Source organism: Oncorhynchus clarkii, chromosome 7, assembly GCF_045791955.1.
Source record: "Oncorhynchus clarkii lewisi isolate Uvic-CL-2024 chromosome 7, UVic_Ocla_1.0, whole genome shotgun sequence".
In the NCBI taxonomy this organism is placed as follows: Eukaryota; Metazoa; Chordata; class Actinopteri; order Salmoniformes; family Salmonidae; genus Oncorhynchus; species Oncorhynchus clarkii.
In genome coordinates, this window is record NC_092153.1 from 33,507,838 (window position 1) to 33,528,530 (window position 20,693).

Consider the following 20,693-nt stretch of genomic DNA (forward strand, 5'->3'; position numbering starts at 1 on the left):
AACTGGGGACAGCAAGCAGTCATCATGCCAGGTAGTCCTGAGGCATGGTCCTAGGGCTCAGGTCCTCCGAGAGAGAGAAAGAAAGAGAGAAAGAGAGAATTAGAGAGAGCATACTTCAATTCACACAGGACACCGGATAAGACAGGCGAAGTACTCCAGATATAACAAACTGACCGTAGCCCCCAACACAAACTACTGCAGCATAAATAAATATATTTCATTAACCTTTTAGTCATGTGGTTGGGATCTGTTGTAACACATACCTGAAATGCTTACGGATGTGTAATGAATGTGTTATGGATATATAGTCAAAGTAAATCGCTAGCGAGAGATAAAAATGTAAACAATAGTTACCCGGAGGAAAATGTGGGAGGGTCATACTTTTTCAATTTCAGTCAAGGGGAGGTTTTAGCATTTTTTTTTATTTAGTCCAGGGGAGGGTTATGTCATTTGTAATCGATTAAATGTTATATTGCTCAGGGTTTGAGAATTAGTTGCTTATCATACATAGTATCTCATGTGTGTCCGATGATGGCCCTTATCCCTGATTTTCTGCTGGGTGTACAATATCAAGTTCACCTAGTGTGGTCTCAGTAAAATGATCCATGACTTACTATAGGCCTAGGCTATATGAAGAGCATGCTCGTAGAAGCACAGGGCAAAGTTATATATTTTAAGAAAATGTACTTCAGTCCCTAGCTTTTTGCGCTTCTGGGATGGTGTATATGAGTGGCGGACAGTGCCGTTTAAAATGAGGGAGGACATTTTTTTATTTTTTTTATGAGCATGGACTTTTTTCTATTACAGCATATTGGATGACTGTCATATTCCATTCACCCAGCTCAAATTAACATCAATAGGTTTACTACATGATACTAAAATGTTCCTTATGCCCAGCATGAGGTTACTACAACCTAGCCTATGAATGAAAGTTTACAACATAGTGACAGACATTGACACATTCAATACTGCCTTGCACAATCTTGTCTGCAGCTAGCTGATCTAGTCTAACACTTGCAAACAAGTTCCTATTGTTTATCCCCGTTTCGTTCAGTTTGCTTCTGTTTAATACATTATTTTCAGCAAAATTGGCAGAATGAATACACCCTTGATCACACACAAACACAGTTCACTGTCATAGTAGCCACATACAAACTGTATGATCCCTTTGATCATTGGATACTTCCTTCTCGCATCTAGGCGCTCTTCTCTTTTCACCTTTTCCCTTCGCTTGTGGACTTCATTGCACAACACATCAGCTGTCTGTGACCAGGCGAAAAAACCTTTCCAACAAACCTTCATATCATCACTGCTAAACTGCTACACACAGCCTACATCATCACCATATTAGCTAACATAACTGACGCATTAGTAAACCCGCTACAATCATGCAGTAAGTACAGTGCACAGTTAGCAAGCAGTTTAGCAGTTACACTGGTGGGTCCCAGTAGCAATAAATTATTAAAACTAAAAGCTTACCTTGACTTGGAAGAGTTCCAGTGTTGGATAGCCATAACCAGCTTGGTCCGACCCACCACAACAGGCTCCATCAGCTTGCCCTCGTCTGCTTCTGGGGTAAGTGGAGCCTTGCTTCCCCGTCTGTGCCGGTGGGCTCCTCCTGAAGATGATGGTGGTTTGGCAAGAAAGCCAGGTGTCTGCACTACCCTGTCTATGCGGATCCCGAGCCGTTTCCCTGAGCTCTGGGGGACATGGGGCAATCCCGGTGCAGATGGCCTGGCTGGCCACAACCCCCAAGAGAAACTGGGACCAGGGCGTGTGTTTCTTGTTGCCTGTAGCGACACAGCACGAATGAGTTCAGTCATTTCAGCCACCCATGCAGGCTTTTCCGTCTCTGGGCTGCTCTGCCTCACAGCCCGCACAGTGGGTCTGTCTCCCTGCACCCCCATCAAAGCCCCAGCTGAAGCCTCAGCCCACACCAGCTCCTTCTCCAAAGCCGTCTGAAATGACTCAGGATGAGCCAGCTGGGTCTGTATGCTCAGCTCCATAGGAGAAAGTGCATGTATGAACTGGTCCCGTGCTAGCTCGCAAGTTCGCTTGCAAGGAGGGGGGCATGTGAGCATATGCCCGCCGAGAGAGGCTCTCAATGTCATTAGCTAGCACCCGTAGTGGCTCTCCAGGCTGCCTGCGTCTATTACTCAGTTCAGAGCGCAGCAGCCCGGGCTGTACACACTGTCCAAAGCGTCTCCGCAATTTTCCCACTACAGCCCCATAATCACATCTGTCCTCGGGGCTAATCAATATCAAACAGGCCAGAGCATCATCTGTGAGGCACAAAGCCAACTGCAGTGCCCTTTCTTCATTCGACGACCCCTCAAAATTAGCTAACAGTTCAAACTGAGCATGAAAAGCTTCCCAATCCGCCTTACCGGAATACTTTGGGGTCTTAACAGATACGGATGCAACCGGGAACTGGGAGCCACCATGTTTGTATACATCCTGAGCCCCAGGATGTTTGTAGCCCACGCCAAATGATACCCTATAAACCAACCGTGAGCTTCTCTTGTGAAGACCAGACGTAAAAGAGAGAACAATGGCTAAACCTGGTCTTAACTTCCAATGCTCCATCCCCCTGCCCAACCCCCCTTCACGCCACTCCGCCAACCACCAACATTCCAGGCATTCCCGTGATTGGCAGATAGCAGGTTGATTGGCATGTTGGACCCCGTAAACACTGGGTACTGGTAAGTACAACACAACCAACTGATAGCCTAACACATAACAGACTGTCTGTGCAGGTCGCTACAGTATTAAGGATCCTCATTGGCACTCTTCCTGGGGTGCAACAACATTAAGGCAGTTATAAACAATAAAAAATAGCACACACACAGCACATTAAGTGTGTGCCCTCAGGCCTTTACCACATATCAAAATCCATGTGTAAGTGTGTGTATAGTAAATGTGTTAGTATGTGTGTGTCTGTGCCTGGGTGTGTCTCTTCACAGTCCCCGTTGTTCCATAAAGTGTATTTATATCTGTTTTTTTATCTGATTCCACTGCTTGCATAATTTACCTGATGTGGAGTAGAGTTCCATATAGTCATGGCTCTATGCAGTACTGTGTGCCTCCCATCTGTTCTGGACTTGGGGATTATGAGAATCTTCTGGTTGCATGTCTTGTGGGGTATGCATGGGTGTCTGAGCTGTGTGCTACTAAGGCTAGGCGTCCCACTAGCGGGACACCTGTCAACAACATCCGATGAAATTAGCGGGCACGCAGTTCAAATAAATAATCATAATATTAAAAATTTATGAACATACATGTATCTTATATCATTTAGAAGCTTAAATTCTTGGTTAATCTAACTGCATTGTCCGATTTACAATAGCCTTCATAAAATCCCAAATAGTGATTAAATAAATCACTTACCTTTGAAAATCTTCCTCTGTTTGCAATCCCAAGGGTCCCAGCTACAGTATGAATGGTCGTTTTGTTAGATAAAATCCTTCTTTATATCCCAAAAAGTCTGTTTAGTTAACGCCATCAATAGAAAAGTAAAATTAGCTGATTTTCAACTGGGACTCTTTGTACAAAAACTCAAAATTCTTGCTTGTTTTTGAAGAAACAAGCCTGAAACAATGAACAAAGACTGTTGACATCTAGTGGAAGCCATAGGAATTGCAATCTGGGAGCTGGAATTACATAGAACCCATAGCTTTCCATTATAAATTTCCATTATAAAAAATAATTCCGGTTGGTTTATCTTTGGATTTTTGCCTGCCATATCAATTGTGTTAAAGTCGAATACATTATTTAATCATTTCTACAAACTTCAAAGTGTTTTCTATCCAATGCAACCAATTATATGCATATCCTGGCTTCTGGGCCTGAATAACAGGCAGTTTCCTTTGGGTACGTCAGTCAGGAGGCTTATTCAGGAAAATAAATCCTAGCCCCAAGAACAGACAGCTTGGTGCATTTATGTAAATTCTTCTCACAAATGCAAGTAGTGACGAAGTTACTCTCTTCTCTACCTTGAGCCAGGAGAGATTGACATGTTAATTATTGTTAGCGCTCCGTGTACATTTAAGGGACAGCTGTGCCCTCTTTTGTGCCACCTGAACAAACGACTGGACGGTAGTCTGTAACAAACCTAGGGCCTGTAGGACCTGCCTTGTTAATAGTGTTGTTAAGAAGGCAGAACATCACTTTATTATGGACAGACTTCTCCCCATCTTAGCTACTGTTGTATCAACATGTTTTGACCATGACAGTTTACAATCCAGATTTACTCCAAGCAGTTGCTCAACTTGCTCAATTTCCACATTATTTATTACAATATTTAGTTGAGGTTTAGGGTTTACTGAATGGTTTGTCCTAAAAAAAATGTTTTTAGCTAGGACTAACTTAGGACTAACTTATTTCTTGTCAATCATTCTGAAACTGACTGCAGATCTTTGCTAAGTTTTGCAGCGATTTCACTCGCTGTAGTGTGGGAAGCATTTGAGTCAACATGGGCCAGCATCCCTGTGGAACCCTTTTGACATCTTGTAGAGTAAATGCCCCAACGAATTGAGGCTGTTCTGAAGGCAAAAGAGGTGCACTCAATATTAGGAAGGTGTTCCTAATGTTTTGTACACTCAGTGTATATTCGGATCTGCGTATAAACGTATAAAATTCGTAACGAATTTTAAAAACGTATGATATGTTACGAATTCTAGGTAGGTGGCTAACATTAGCTAGCTCGCTAACTTTAGCTAGGCTAGGGGTTATGGGTTAAGGTTAGGGGTAGGGCTGTGGCGATCACAAAATGTATTCCGCAGGTGACTGTCGGTCTCACGGTAATTGACTGCAATTAACATAAACACATTTAGCATCTCCTGGCTTCCACACAGCCTACACGCCACTGATGCAGACCTTTGGAACTACATTTTTAAAAGTCTAATAAATCCATGTAATATAGTCTACACCATCACAATAAATCCATTATTTATTTTAGACAGGTCTAAAGAAACATAATATGAAGAAAATGTAGTCTATTTCAGAAGAACAGAACAGCATACTCTGAGTTGTCCTTATGTTAGGTCCGGATCTGGCTATGCCAAAAGGCTGTGGGCTACATTAGTTAATTTAGCAGACAAGATTTGCTTAGAATTCCATGGCATTATTTTATATTTTTTTTTATAGTATGAAGAATACAATTGAATAAATCTGAATAAAAGTGAAAGGATATTTTCTCCAAGTGATCTGAGGGAGTGCGCACATGCGGTTATTCTGTGTTGAGCAGTTAACAAATAAATAGTTACTCCTATATGCTTAATTTAGAGTTATAAATGTAATTTATGTTTTGATTTTTAATACATTGTAAGGATGCATTATGCGACTCTAATGATGATTTGAAAAAAGTGTCTTGAAAGTCATGAGTTCTTGCTTAGTTTTTGGCGCAGGCTGTACACACTTCATCAGTCACTCATTCACAAATTGACATGCACTTGATAATGCCCTGAATTTCACGGCGGCATCCCCTTTGTGTGGCCATAATGCACCCTTTTGTGGCCAGTGGCCATTGTGCCCTTGGCCCGGAGTGCTGCGTTGTGCCCTTCCCCCTGCATATGTAGGAACTCCTTCAAGACTGTTGGAAAAGCCTTCCTCATGAAGCTGGTTGAGAGAATTCCAAGAGTCTCCAAGATGTCATAAAGGCAAAGGGTGGCTTCTTTGAAGAATATAAAACATAAAAAATATTTTTATTTGGTTACTAAATGATTCCATATGTGTTATTTCATAGTTTTGATGTTTTCACTATTATTCTATAAATGTAGAAAATAGTACAACTAAAGTAAAACCCTGGAATGAGTAGGTGTGTCCAAACGTTTTACTGGTACTGTATCTTAAGTCATCACTTTAAATACGGTGTACCTTTTTAGTTAGAATTTTGTTGACAGACTCATTAGAATACACTGTATATCGAGAGAACGGGTTCAGAATATTATGGATCAATGGAAGAAATCTATCTAAATATATGCATACTCTGATCATGTAAATTATTTAGAGTTAGACAAATATTTATGAATCATACTGATGAATAAAATACAGTGGTTTGATTCGTCCTGAAAGTTGCGAAATTCAGTTATACAACCGATAGTAATGTTGGAAGATTAGTGCACATAGAATTATAATAGGGAGAAGAGTGTACAATACAGGCTATACCATCGTCTATTGTCTGCACTAACCATCGGGTTCAAACTGTTACGGCTTGGTTACGGCACCCAGTCCCGCTCATCATGCCTTAGATAGCTCTTTTGTCCCACCCCCCACACATGCAGAGACCTCACCTGGCTTAACTAGTGCCTCCAGAGATGCAATCTCTCTCATCACTCAATGCCTAGGTTTATCTCCACTGTACACACTTCCTACCATACCCTTGTCTGTACATTATGCCCTGATTCTATTCTACCACACCCAGAAATCTGCTCCTTTCATTCTCTGTTCCCAGCGCACTAGACAACCAGTTCTTATAGTCTTTAGCCGTACACTTATCCTACTCCTCGTCTGGTGATGTAGAGGTTAGCCCCCAGTACCACACACCTATTCCCCAGACGCTCTCATTTGTTGACTTCTGTAACCGTAAAAGCCTTGGTTTCATGCATGTTAACATCAGAAGACTCCTTTTGTTTTTTTCAATGCTTTAGCACACTCCACCAACCCTGATGTCCTAGCAGTGTCTGAATCCTGGCTTAGGAAGGCCACCAAAAATTCAGAAATGTCCATCCCCAACTACAACATTTTCCGTCAAGATAGACTTGCCAAAGGGGGCGGAGTTAGCCTGCAGAGTTCTGTCATACTATCCAGGTCTGTGCCCAAACTGTTCGAGCTTCTACTTTTAAAAATCCACCTTTCCAGAAATAAGTCTCTCACTGTTGCCGCTTGTTATAGACCCTCCTCAGCCCCAAGCTGTGCCCTGGACACCACATGTGAAATGATTGCCCTCCATTTATCTTCAGAGTTCGTACTGTTATGTGACCTAAATATGCTTAACACCCTGGCCATCCTACAATCTATGCTTGATGCCCTCAATCTCACAGGAATTATCAAGGAATTTACAGTGCCTTGCGAAAGTATTCGGCCCCCTTGAACTTTGCGACCTTTTGCCACATTTCAGGCTTCAAACATAAAGATATAAAACTGTATTTTTTTGTGAAGAATCAACAACAAGTGGGACACAATCATGAAGTGGAACGACATTTATTGGATATTTCAAACTTTTTTAACAATCAAAAACTGAAAAATTGGGCGTGCAAAATTATTCAGCCCCTTTACTTTCAGTGCAGCAAACTCTCTCCAGAAGTTCAGTGAGGATCTCTGAATGATCCAATGTTGACCTAAATGACTAATGATGATAAATACAATCCACCTGTGTGTAATCAAGTCTCCGTATAAATGCACCTGCACTGTGATAGTCTCAGAGGTCCGTTAAAAGCGCAGAGAGCATCATGAAGAACAAGGAACACACCAGGCAGGTCCGAGATACTGTTGTGAAGAAGTTTAAAGCCGGATTTGGATACAAAAAGATTTCCCAAGCTTTAAACATCCCAAGGGAGCACTGTGCAAGCGATAATATTGAAATGGAAGGAGTATCAGACCACTGCAAATCTACCAAGACCTGGCCGTCCCTCTAAACTTTCAGCTCATACAAGGAGAAGACTGATCAGAGATGCAGCCAAGAGGCCCATGATCACTCTGGATGAACTGCAGAGATCTACAGCTGAGGTGGGAGACTCTGTCCATAGGACAACAATCAGTCGTATATTGCACAAATCTGGCCTTTATGGAAGAGTGGCGAGAAGAAAGCCATTTCTTAAAGATATCCATAAAAAGTGTAGTTTAATAAGTTTGCCACAAGCCACCTGGGAGACACACCAAACATGTGGAAGAAGGTGCTCTGGTCAGATGAAACCAAAATTGAACTTTTTGGCAACAATGCAAAACGTTATGGTTGGCGTAAAAGCAACACAGCTCATCACCCTGAACACACCATCCCCACTGTCAAACATAGTGGTGGCAGCATCATGGTTTGGGCCTGCTTTTCTTCAGCAGGGACAGGGAAGATGGCTAAAATTGATGGGAAGATGGATGGAGCCAAATACAGGACCATTCTGGAAGAAAACCTGATGGAGTCTGCAAAAGACCTGAGACTGGGACGGAGATTTGTCTTCCAACAAGACAATGATCCAAAACATAAAGCAAAATCTACAATGGAATGGTTCAAAAATAAACATATCCAGGTGTTAGAATGGCCAAGTCAAAGTCCAGACCTGAATCCAATCGAGAATCTGTGGAAAGAACTGAAAACTGCTGTTCACAAATGCTCTCCATCTAACCTCACTGAGCTCGAGCTGTTTTGCAAGGAGGAATGGGAAAAAATGTCAGTCTCTCTGTGCAAAACTGATAGAGACATACCCCAAGCGACTTACAGCTGTAATCGCAGCAAAAGGTGGCGCTACAAAGTATTAACTTAAGGGGGCTGAATAATTTTGCACGCCCAATTTTTCAGTTTTTGATTTGTTAAAAAAGTTTGAAATATCCAATGAATGTCGTTCCACTTCATGATTGTGTCCCACTTGTTGTTGATTCTTCACAAAAAAATACAGTTGTATATCTTTATGTTTGAAGCCTGAAATGTGGCAAAAGGTCGCAAAGTTCAAGGGGGCCGAATACTTTCGCAAGGCACTGCATCAGGTACAACCCTAATACAAGGCCACCTTCATAGATCTCCTTCCGAACAACTTGCCTTTTAAATACACTTCTGCTGTCTTCAACCTTCAACCAGGATCTCAGCACCCACTGCCTCATTGCCTGCATCCGTAATGTGTCAGCGGTCAAACGCCCACCCCTCATCACTGTGAAACGCTCCCTAAAACACTTTAACGAGCAGGCCTTTCTAATCGACCTGGGTATTGACCTCATCCCATCAGTAGAGGATGCCTGGTTGTTCCTTAAAAGTGCTTTCCTCACCATCTTAAATAAGCATGCCCCATTCAAAAAATGTAGAACTAAGAACAGATATAGCCATTGGTTCACTCCAGACTTGACTGCCATTGACCAGCACAAACAAATCCTGTGGTGTACTGCATTAGCATCGAATAGCCCCTGCAATATGCAACTTTTCAGGGAAGTTAGGAACCATTATACACAGTCGGTTAGGAAAGCAAAGGCTAGCTTTTTCAAACAGAAATTTGTATCCTGCAGCACAAATTCCAAAAAGATGTGGGACACCGTAAAGTCCATGGAGAATAAGAGCACCTCCTCCCAGCTGGAAGGACACTGGAAACACTGGCCATTCTTTGGACACCGATAAATATTTCAAGAAGCATTTTTCTACGGCTGGCCATGCTTTCCACCTGGCCAACCCTACCCCGGCCAACAGCTCTGCACCCCCCGCAGCAACTTGCCCAAGACCCCTCCCCCCCCGCATCTCCTTCACCCAAATCTAGATAGATGATGTTCTGAAGGAGCTGCGAAATCTGGACCCCTACAAATCAGCTGGGCTAGACAATCTGGACCCTCTCTTCCTAAAATTATCCGCCGCAATTGTTGCAAGCCCTATTACTGGCCTGTTCAACCTCTCTTTCGTATCATCTGAGATCCCTAAAGATTGGAAAGCTGCCGTGGTCATCCCCCTCTTCAAAGGGGGAGACACTCTAGACTCAAACTGTTACAGACCCATATCTATCCTGCCATGCCTTTCTAAAGTCTTTGAAAGCCAAGTTAATTAACAAACAGATCACCGACCATTTCGAATCCCACTGTACTTTCTCCGCTATGCAATCTGGTTTCCGAGCTGGTCATGGATGCACCTCAGCCACGTCGCTTGTGGTACTAAACAATATCATAACCGCCATCAATAAAAGACTGTGCTGTGCAGCCGTCTTCATCAACCTGGCCAAGGCTTTCAACTCTGTCAATCACCGGATTCTTATCGGCAGACTCAATAGCCTTGGTTTCTCAAATGACTTCCTCGCCTGGTTTACCAACTACTTCTCAGATAGAGTTCAGTATGTTAAATCGGAGGGCCTGTTGTCCAGACCTCTGGCAGTCTCTATGGGGGTGCCACAGGGTTAAATTCTCAGGCTGACTCTTTTCTCTGTATATATCAATGATACTTCTGGTCTTTCTTTGGACACTGTGTTAACAAACCTCCAAACCAGCTTCAATGCCATTCAACACTCCTTCCGTGGCCTCCAACTGCTCTTAAATCCTAGTAAAAGCAAATGCATGCTCTTCAACCGATTGCTGCCCGCGCCCGCCCGCCCGACTAGCATCACTACTCTGGACGGTTCTGACTTAGAATATGTGGACAACTACAAATACCTAGGTGTCTGGCTAGACAGTTTCCTATTTCGCAACAAAGCCTCCTTCACTCATGCTGCTAAACATACCCTCAAAAAACTGACTATCCTACCAGTCCTTGACTTCAGCGATGTCATTTACAAAATAGCCTCCAACACTCTACTCAGCAAATTGGATTTAGTCTATCACAGTGCCATCCGTTTTGTCACCAAAGCCCCATATACTACCCACCACTGCGACCTGTACGCTCTCACTTCATATTTGTTGCCAAACCCACTGGCTCCAGGTCATTTATAAGTCTTTGCTAGGTAAAGCCCCACCTTATCTCAGCTCACTGGTCACCATAGCAACACCCACCTGTAGTAGGCGCTCCAGCAGGTATATTTCACTGGTCATCCCCAAAGCCAACACCCTTTGGCCTCCTTTCCTTCCAGTTCTCTGCTGCTAATGACTGGAACGAATTGCAAAAATCACTGAAGCTGTAGACTTATCTCCCTCACTAACTTTAAGCATCAGCTGTCAGAGCAACTTACTGATCACTGCACCTGTACACAGCCCATCTGTAAATAGCCCACCCAACTACCTCATCCCCATATTGTTATTTATTTTTGCTCTTTTGCACCCTAGTATCCCTACTCGCACATCATCATCTGCACATCTATCACTCCAGTGTTAATGCTAAATTGTAATTATTTCCACTATAGCCTATTTATTGCCTTTCCTTCCTAATCTTACTACATTTGCACACATTGTATATAGATTATTATATTGTGTTATTGACTGTACGTTTGTTTATCCGATGTGTAACTCTGTGATGTTGTTTTTGTCAAACTGCATTGCTTTATCTTGGCCAGGTCGCAGTTGTAAATGAGAACTTGTTCTCAACTGGCCTACCTGGTTAAATAAAGGTTAATTAAAATAAAACATTCTGAGCATTAACCACATGGCCATGAGAGTGTTTACAGAGAAGCAAATGGAGGTAAACAAAACAATGTAATTAGTTCTCTACACCAGGATTAGATTGATTCATCTGACAGAAGAGTGTATTGCATTTGGTTAGGAGAATAACTCAATTTAGTTGGTATATTCAACGGTTGTGGTCCCGGCCAAACCCCATGAATTTCTGGTTAATCAGCTGGTTTACCTTTTCAGAAGAAGGTTTAGCCGCCTTTGTCTTCCTTCAGATGCCCTTCATCTGCGAGTTGGGTTTCGGTGAGGGCAGCACTGTGAATCCAATATCAACTCAGTTCTCTTGGAATGATCGCAGTTCATTTCTCCAGTTGATCACTGGTTGCATTGTTCATCAGAGTTTGCACGTTCCAGGCTCCAAAATTTAAACGTTTGCTTTCTGACCTTAAAGAGGTGATCCTACTGGCAGCTCCAATGGCATGCAGCCCATGACGACTGGTGACCTCTCGCTACTGCAGTCTTCCTCCACCTTTACAACCATTGTGACCATTATATTCTGCCTGCTCTGCAGTTAAGGTCTTTGTTCTATCACACTTTGCCTGTAACATCCGACCTTACCGCTACGGGTGACCCTACCAGGAGCTTAAGCTCCAGACGGCAATTCAGAATCTCGCTGACAAGAAGACCTGCACAAGTTAGTGAGGCCATCATCAGGCTAAACAATATAATGCATTTAGCTAGTGGCAGAATTACCCAACATCGTATTTGAGCCAGCTGCTGGGTGAGATTTTTGTTGTGATCATTACAAGGGGAACAAATCTACATTTTACTCTGTATTAATCAATTTCGAGCTCCATCTTTAAAATTGGAATAATGGAAATCCATGCTTCAAAACAACAACAACAACGTTTTTACAAATTAAATGTGCAATATTATAACTTTCTCTGTCATTTCCTGGTTGCTAAAATTTCAGTTTGTGACCAAACAAGCAATTTATGTAGAGAATCATTGTACCATCTAAACCACTGTGAAATATATTTTTAATATAACCCAAAATATTATATTTTCAGCTGTTTGAGACTGGTGTACAAAACCGAATGTAAAAGACGTAAAAAACTAAATTTAAGAAGGGGAAGCATAGAAATAGCACACACAGAACATTTACCGGTTCTTAAACTTGCTTTCAATGAGAATGACAGAGCAATAACTCACATTTGCCCAAAAAGTTATATATTGCAGCTTTAAAGGAAGATAAATATATTTTTTCCCCATCCTTATTACTTCTACACAATAGGATTTTGTTCAAATCTCTCAGCAGAACTGAGTTCAAATAGTATGATTTAATCAAATACTTTTGATTGTCTGATTCAGCCTACCTGGAGTGTAGGATTGATGGATTGTACTTTTTGGACTATATCATTGCTTCCATTGCGCTGGCCAAGCTCAATCAAAAGCAACTCAAGTTACCATTATAGACGATCACTGTAGGTTGAGAATTATTGTCCTCCTGTTGCTTCCTGTTTGTGGGTCTTCAGATAGCTGAAGAGGATAATCCAAGAGATGCAAGATTCTGCTGCAGTGTGGCCAAGGGTATGTGATGGTGGTGGATGATTGGTGGGCCTTCTTGGAGGTAAAGATCTCCTTACATTGTTGTCACTTGTCTTCTGCGGAGTGGCAGAGTTATTGTAGTGTAACTCCCTTGTTGACTGGCTTCCTCCATGTGGTTCTGTCCTATGCATTGTCCTCCTAATTAGTGGTGTTGATAGGGCACTTTTTCAGGTTGGTACTTGTAGCGTTTCTTCTGTCCACCAAATTGCTTTGCGGTTAGCTGGGAGTACAGGACCTATACTAGTGAGCTGGTGATGGTAGTGGTGATGCTTTAAAAAAACATGAGTCAATACTTCACGTCATTTTGAATATTGAATAGCTTCCTGTGTGTTTCTGTTAGAGACTTATCGTTTCTTTCGGTGGCTGCAGCTCAATACCCATTTTCCATCGATATAAAGCTTGTGCCCATTCCATAGCATGGAGCTTGTGAAAGCTGTGTTTTTCTACACATGAGAGGATCTGAACAAGACAATCATCACGAAATTGTCTGGTAAACCCGAACCGTTTGAGCTAGCAACTCATCACCCCATGTCGTTGTTTGTTTTGCTCTACAACATCCACAAGCTTTACGGCAGTTGTCTGAACTTTCTGATGCCTACGACCTAATTTCGGAAACTGACTGTCCAGACAGAAATGTTTGAGCAACAACAACATCGACAGGTAGGAGTCTCAGGAACAATTAGCACTCACTTGTTTTGCTCTACGACGCACACAACCTTCAGGGGAGTCGTCATTCGGTAACCCAGTACCGGACCATATAAATGGCACAATGTGAATAAGGTGTAAGAAGTTCCATAGCCAAAGTGGGTAAATTTGGGTCTAAAAAAAATATATATAAAACATCCTGAGTTGCTTATACTGTATATATATATATCCTAGACATAAGACAGACACTTCAAAACATTATTCCTCATTGTTATTATATTTACTGTCTGTTTTATAAATGTTTTATTCACATTTGTATGGGCTATGACAGTAAAGGCCTTTTTAATTTTTTTTTTTTTTTTTATATACCTACAGGGGTCCTAAAATTTCAAATCAAATAGCTAAATGATCCATCATATGACCATCTTAAAACAATTCCATATGTTAGCTTAGTAGATATTGCGAACCAAGGGCTTAGACTTACATACATGTTGAATGTAGGGGGCAGTATTTTGATGTTTGGATAAAAAACGTACCCAAATGAAACTGCCTATTTCTCAGGCCCAGAATCTAGAATATGCATATAATTCAGATCAGTCAGATTAGGATAGAAAACACCCTAAAGTTTCCAAAACTGTCAAAATATTGTCTGTGAGTATAACAGAACTGATATTGCAGGCGCAAACCTGACGAAAATCCAACCCGGAAGTGCTGTTTTTCCTGAAAGCTCTCTGTTCCATTGCCTGCCTTCGCTCCATTTAAAGGGATATCAACCAGATTCCTTTCCTATGGCTTCCACATGGTGTGAACAGTCTCGAGAAAGTTCACATCGTGTCATTGGATGGCTGGGTGCCAGCAGCATTTTGCATGTGCAACATCTTGGAGCAGACATTTTCTCTCTCTCTCCTATTGAAGAAGCTACAGTCCGGTTGAAATATTATCGGTTATATATTGTAAAAACAACCTGAGGATGGATTATAAAAAACGTTTGACATGTTTCTACGAACTTTACGGATACTATTTGGAATTTTCGTCTGCACGGTCGTGACCGCTCGAACCTGTGGATTGCTGAACATAACACGCCAACCAAATGGAGGCATTTTGGATATAAAATAATCTTTATGGAACAAAAGGAACATTTATTGGGTAACTGGGAGTCTTGTGAGTGCAAACATCCGAAGATGGCTGCTAGCTGTTTGTAATGTTTTGTCTGCTGAGAGAGATGTCCTTACATAACCGCTTGGTATGCTTTCACCAAAAAGCTTTTTTGAAATCTGACACAACAGGTGGATTAACAACAAGCTAAGCTGTGTTTTGCTATATTGCACTTGTGATTTCATGAAAATGTTATATTTTTTGTAATTTAATTTGAATTTGGCGCTCTGCAATTCAGCGGATGTTGACGAAAATTATCCCGCTAACGGGATGGGTGCATCAAGAAGTGTTAATGTTTGCCTCCTGTCGTGGAAATTTCCTGTGTTACCAAATCATGAGAGCAAACCACGCACAAGTCAGAGTTATCATAAAGTCCATCTTTAATTCTATGAGCTTCACCATAGCCCTGTGACTCTCAGATCAATTCAGTATCTATAAATGAATTCTCTGAGAGTGCTTACATATTGGCAACTGAGATCCTTTATAGCAAAGACACACATAGCCAGACAGCATTGGCTATAAATTATCATTCAGTTTGGTCTCCTAAACTAAGTTCTTATCTCGTTCTTGGTACCACTTAGAACCAAAAACATTACCCCATCCAATGGCATACAGTGGGGCAAAAAAGTATTTAGTCAGCCACCAATTGTGCAAGTTCTCGCACTTAAAAAGATGAGAAAGGCCTGTAATATTCATCATAGGTACACTTCAACTATGACAGACAAAATTAGAAAAAGAAATCCAGAAAATCACATTGTAGGATTTTTATTTAATTTATTTGCAAATGATGGTGGAAAATAAGTATTTGGTCACCTACAAACAAGCAAGATTTCTGGCTCTCACAGACCTGTAACTTCTTCTTTAAGAGGTTCCTCTGTCCTCCACTCGTTACCTGTATTAACCTGTTGCGAAGAGCAATCCCGTATCCGGGAGCGTAATTATAGCCTCAAGCTCATTACCATTACGCAACGTTAACTATTCATGAAAATCGCAAATTAAATGAAATAAATATATTGGCTCACAAGCTTAGCCTTTTGTTAACAACACTGTCATCTCAGATTTTCAAAAAATGCTTTTCAACCACAAGCATTTGTGTAAGAGTATTGATAGCTAGCATAGCATTAAGCCTAGCATTCAGCAGGCAACATTTTCACAAAAACAAGAAAAGCATTCAAATAAAATAATTTACCTTTGAAGAACTTCGGATGTTTTCAATGAGGAGACTCTCAGTTAGATAGCAAATGTTCAGTTTTTCCAAAAATATTATTTGTGTAGGAGAAATCGCTCCATTTTGTTCATCATGTTTGGCTGAGAAAAAAAACAGAAAATTCAGTCATTACAATGCGAACTTTTTTCCAAATTAACTCCATAATATCGACAGAAACATGTCAAATGTTGTTTAGAATCAATCCTCAAGGTTTTTTTCACATATCTATTTGATGATAAGTCACTCGTGGCAGTTTGGTTTCTCCTCTGTTCAAAATGGAAAAATGCGCGCACCTGGAAATTACGCAATAGTTTCGACGGAGGACACCGAGCGGACACCTGGTAAATGTAGTCTCTTTTGGTCAATTTTCCAATGATATGCCTACAAATACGTCACAATGCTGCAAACACCTTGGGGAAACGACAGAAAGTGTAGGCTCTCTCCTTGCGCATTCACAGCCATATAAGGAGACATTGGAACACAGCGCCTCAAAAATCTGGCTCACTTCCTGTATGAAATTTCATCTTGGCCTGTAGCATTAGTTCTGTGGCACTCACAGACAATATCTTTGCAGTTTTGGAAATGTCAGAGTGTTTTCTTTCCAAAGCTGTCAATTATATGCATAGTCGAGCATCTTTTCGTGACAAAATATCTTGTTAAAAACGGGAACGTTTTTCATCCAAAAATGAAATACTGCCCCCAGAGGTTCAAGAGGTTAATGGCACCTGTTTGAACTTGTTATCAGTATAAAATACACCTGTCCACAACCTCAAACAGTCACACTCCAAACTCCACTATGGCCAAGACCAAAGAGCTGTCAAAGGACACCAGAAACAAAATTGTAGACCTGCACCAGGCTGGGAAGACTGAATCTGCAATAGGTAAGCAGCTTGGTTTGAAGAAATCAACTGTGGGTGCAATTATTAGGAAATGGAAGATATACAAGACCACTGATAATCTCCCTCGTCTGGGGCTCCGCCAAAGATCTCACCCCGTGGGGTCAAAATGATCACAAGAATGGTGAGCAAAAATCCCAGAACCACACGGGGGGACCTAGTGAATGACCTGCAGAGAGCTGGGACCAAAGTAACAAAGCCTACCATCAGTAACACACTACGCCACCAGGGACTCAAATCCTGCAGTGCCAGACTTGTCCCCCTGGTTAAGCCAGTACATGTCCAGGCCTGTCTGAAGTTTGCTAGAGAGCATTTGGATGATCCAGAAGAAGATTGGGAGAATGTCATATGGTCAGATGAAACCAAAATATAACTTTTTGGTAAAAACTCAACTCGTTGTGTTTGGAGGACAAAGAATGCTGAGTTGCATCCAAAGAACACCATACCTACTGTGAAGCATGGGGGTGGAAACATCATGCCTCTCTCATCTTTTTAAGTGGGAGAACTTGCACAATTGGTGGCTGACTAAATACTTTTTTGCCTCACTGTATATCAAATACACCCCCTCCTGGACAAGATCAGAAAAGACATTGAGCCTCTTAGGTCAAAAATCAAGATAAGGGCAACCTCAGAGGGGACATGTAATAGTTACAGACACATTCCCATAAGAAGACAAGCCTGGGGGCCAAGTGACTAAGCCCTAGCAGAGAAGGGATACCTGCAAACTGCCAACAGTATTATCCAAAAGAAGACATTCTAATGACGAATATCTCACATAAGCATTATTATATAAATAGACATCTTATTTATCAATGTTACCTAACTAATTCTGATTCTGCTACCACACTCCTTCAGGACACAGGTGTTGGTGCACCTGTCTTCCCATCTGATCTTCATGATTTTGCAGAGGAATCTTTGGTGGTGCTTACTGTACGTGGTTTTGGTTTCCCCATATAGTAGGGTTGGAAGAACTACAGCTTTGTAGATGAGGACTTAATTATTAAGTTGTGACCTGAATATCACCATAGTCAAACACTAATTTCACCAGTCTGGCAAATGCTCCACTGCTAATTTAGCTTTAGAGGAGAGAAAGCGGCCACGGTTGTCACACCCTGACCATAGTTTGCTTTGTATGTTTCTATGTTTTGTTTGGTCAGGGTGTGATCTGAGTGGGCATTCTATGTTACATGTCTAGTTTGTCTATTTCTATGTTTGGCCTGATATGGTTCTCAATCAGAGGCAGGTGTTAGTCATTGTCTCTGATTGGGAACCATATTTAGGTAGCCTGTTTGGTGTTGGGTTTTGTGGGTGATTGTTCCTGTCTCTGTGTTTGCACCAGATAGGGCTGTTTTTTTGTTTGTTTTTTTTAAATTAATTTTTTTTAAATTTACATTTCTTGTTTTGTTAGTCTATTCATGTATAGTTCCTTTATTAAAGAACCATGAATAATAGCCACGCTGCGTTTTGGTCCGCCTCACCTTCGACTCAAGAAAACCGCTCCAACGGTATTGAAAGTGATCCACATTTACGGGGGTGATATAGTCAATATATATTGTTGTGGCCTGTGTTGTCTGGTATTGCCAACACGTATTGTTTTGGGCGGTGTTGTCTTATCAGGTCGGGCTTGGTGTCTTTTTTTATGTTTAGTGCCAGACCTAGGACTGTGTACGTCTTTGCGAAGGAATCCAGGATGCCCAGTATGTGTTCTTCCAAGTGGGCAGATATGGCATTGTCATGTGCATACCGGAGCTCCATGATAACCTATTTGCTGTTTGTCTTGAATTTGTTTAGGTTTGGACTCCCTGAAACAGATTTGAGCTGTAAGGTGAATGATGGCAGCAATGAAGAATGGGTGGGGACAATGATCCAGTTTCACCCCAGGTTTCATCTTTAAGGATTACATTTTAGCACCACTGTTACTGATCACAGTACCCTGGTGAGTTTGTCAGCCAAAGGGCATCATAGTTCATAGATTCAAATACTTTTGTAAGGTCATAAAGGCCATGTAAATTGTTTGCTTTTGCTCCTTGCATGTCTGTTGTGCCTCTGGTTGTACGAAAGCCGCAATGTGATTCTGGGAGGAGTAGGAGTCTTTATCATTGATTCATCATTCAGCAGCTTATGTCCATCTTTTAAGCGGAATGGGTTTAGGCTACAGTAACTGGGTTTGTATAATGCCTTGGTGGCATGGAAGAAGCCTCTGGTATCGACAGGGTCCACCAGATGTAGGATCTCCAGTGCCTTTCCTGTGTTTGAGTCCCTCACTCAAGGTTGGACATTTACCTTCGCTCTGCGGTGAGTCTCTCTTTTAGCTTAAAAGCTTATGTCATTCTGTCAAGCGCAAACGTTTATTGGTTTTGTGTCGCTGGGTTATACAAGTTTGGTCATGTTATCAAATCAGTCCTTGTGCTTTTTGATCTCATAGACAATGGTATTCTTGAAGGTGTTGAGCATGGTGGACTTGAGCATGCTCCAGTATGTTTCGATATCCTCAGGTTATTCTTTGGGGAATTCAGCACCAAGAGGTGCATCCTGAGGTGTTGCAGTTTGCTGGTATCTCTCAGACGTCTTGGCCGTCTTAGCCCTAGTTTTCACCCTTTTTATTTATTAGTCTACTGGACATAATGGAGCGGATCAAGGGATCTGTCCTTTCCAAAAGTTGCTGAGACTCGTCATCGCTCTTGGGATGTTCACAACACAACAATCCTTACCTCAGACAATGACAGCCAATTATATGCCATTGTGTGGATGCATCCAGGATGTTTTGAATTTGTTTTTCTGATTGAAGATGACAAGGTCATATTCTACAAATTTGGTTAGGAGAATAACTCCATTTGAGTTGGTATTGCTGACACCTTCCTTCTTATCATGCCTCTTCAAATGTGGTCCTGGCCGACCCTGGCAAAACAATCCCCAAGAAGTATGATCTTCCTTAGGAATACTTGAGAGTCCAAGTTGGTATAGAACTTCTCAAACAATAGAAGAATCCTGGGCACGAAACCACAACCTTCCCTTCAAGCTGTAATCAGTGTATCTGTTTGTATGATACAATGATAGACCTGCGTGCATGACTGTAAGCAGATCTGTATCGCCTCCCCATGCACCTTCACCTGTGAATACAACACTTCAAACTCAAGTTAGTGAGGCCATCATCAGGCCAAACAGTAGAATACATAGGGACAGATGTATACAACAGCGTATTTGAGTGAGTGAGATTTTTGGTGAACATTGCAAACTCAACAAATCTACATACTATCCTGTACTTATCAAGCTTAAAATACATATTTTCTGTCCTTATTACTTGCACACAACAGGATTTTGTTTATTTTTGATCAGACCCGAGTTCAAATAATGTTTTCTTTGTAATATTTTTAGCACTTGATTGTGCCTGTCAGGAGTGCCAGTTTGCACATTTGGGATTGGTCATTGGTTGAAGTGCTCCAAGCAAGCTCAATCAAAAGTAACTAAAGTATTCCTAACAATACAAATTCTATTTGAACCCATCGCATTCCATTGATCTTGGACATAACCTATGACACTACACACTTCTCATCCATTGCCCCTCAGTTTGTCAGTCTCTCCATGTGTGTTTGTCTTCCACAGATCTTGACCTGTGTAACACAGTGGTGCATGGCTGTGAGCACCAGTGTGTCAGCACACCAGGATCCTACTACTGCATCTGTCCTGAGGCACAGCTACTGGCGGAGGATGGCAAAGGCTGCAGAAGTAAGTATACCTCACACACCCACTGAATACAATAATGAATATCCTCTCATACCCTCTACAACTCCTGTGGTTCACCAGGATGCAATGGCTCAATACAACTACTACCATTCAGTTGTCCCTCTGTAGTATCTAGAAAATCATATCTAATATCTAATGTGCTCCAGGACTAGGACTGGAATTGCATAACCTACAAATATAATATAAATATAACCTCTTCCAAAATAAAATATTTAGCCATGTAA

At 41.6% G+C, this 20,693-nt stretch overlaps 1 protein-coding gene across 3 annotated transcripts in view; it reads left to right on the forward strand.

Moving 5' to 3' along the window:
- Positions 1-20,693, forward strand: part of LOC139413212 (matrilin-4-like) — a 65,587-nt gene that overhangs the window by 38,174 nt on the left and 6,720 nt on the right. For all 3 annotated transcript variants that reach the window (XM_071160328.1, XM_071160329.1, XM_071160330.1), the window contains one exon: positions 20,329-20,451. In XM_071160328.1, coding sequence (XP_071016429.1) covers positions 20,329-20,451 — 123 coding nt within the window. The remainder of the gene's footprint in view (positions 1-20,328; positions 20,452-20,693) is intronic.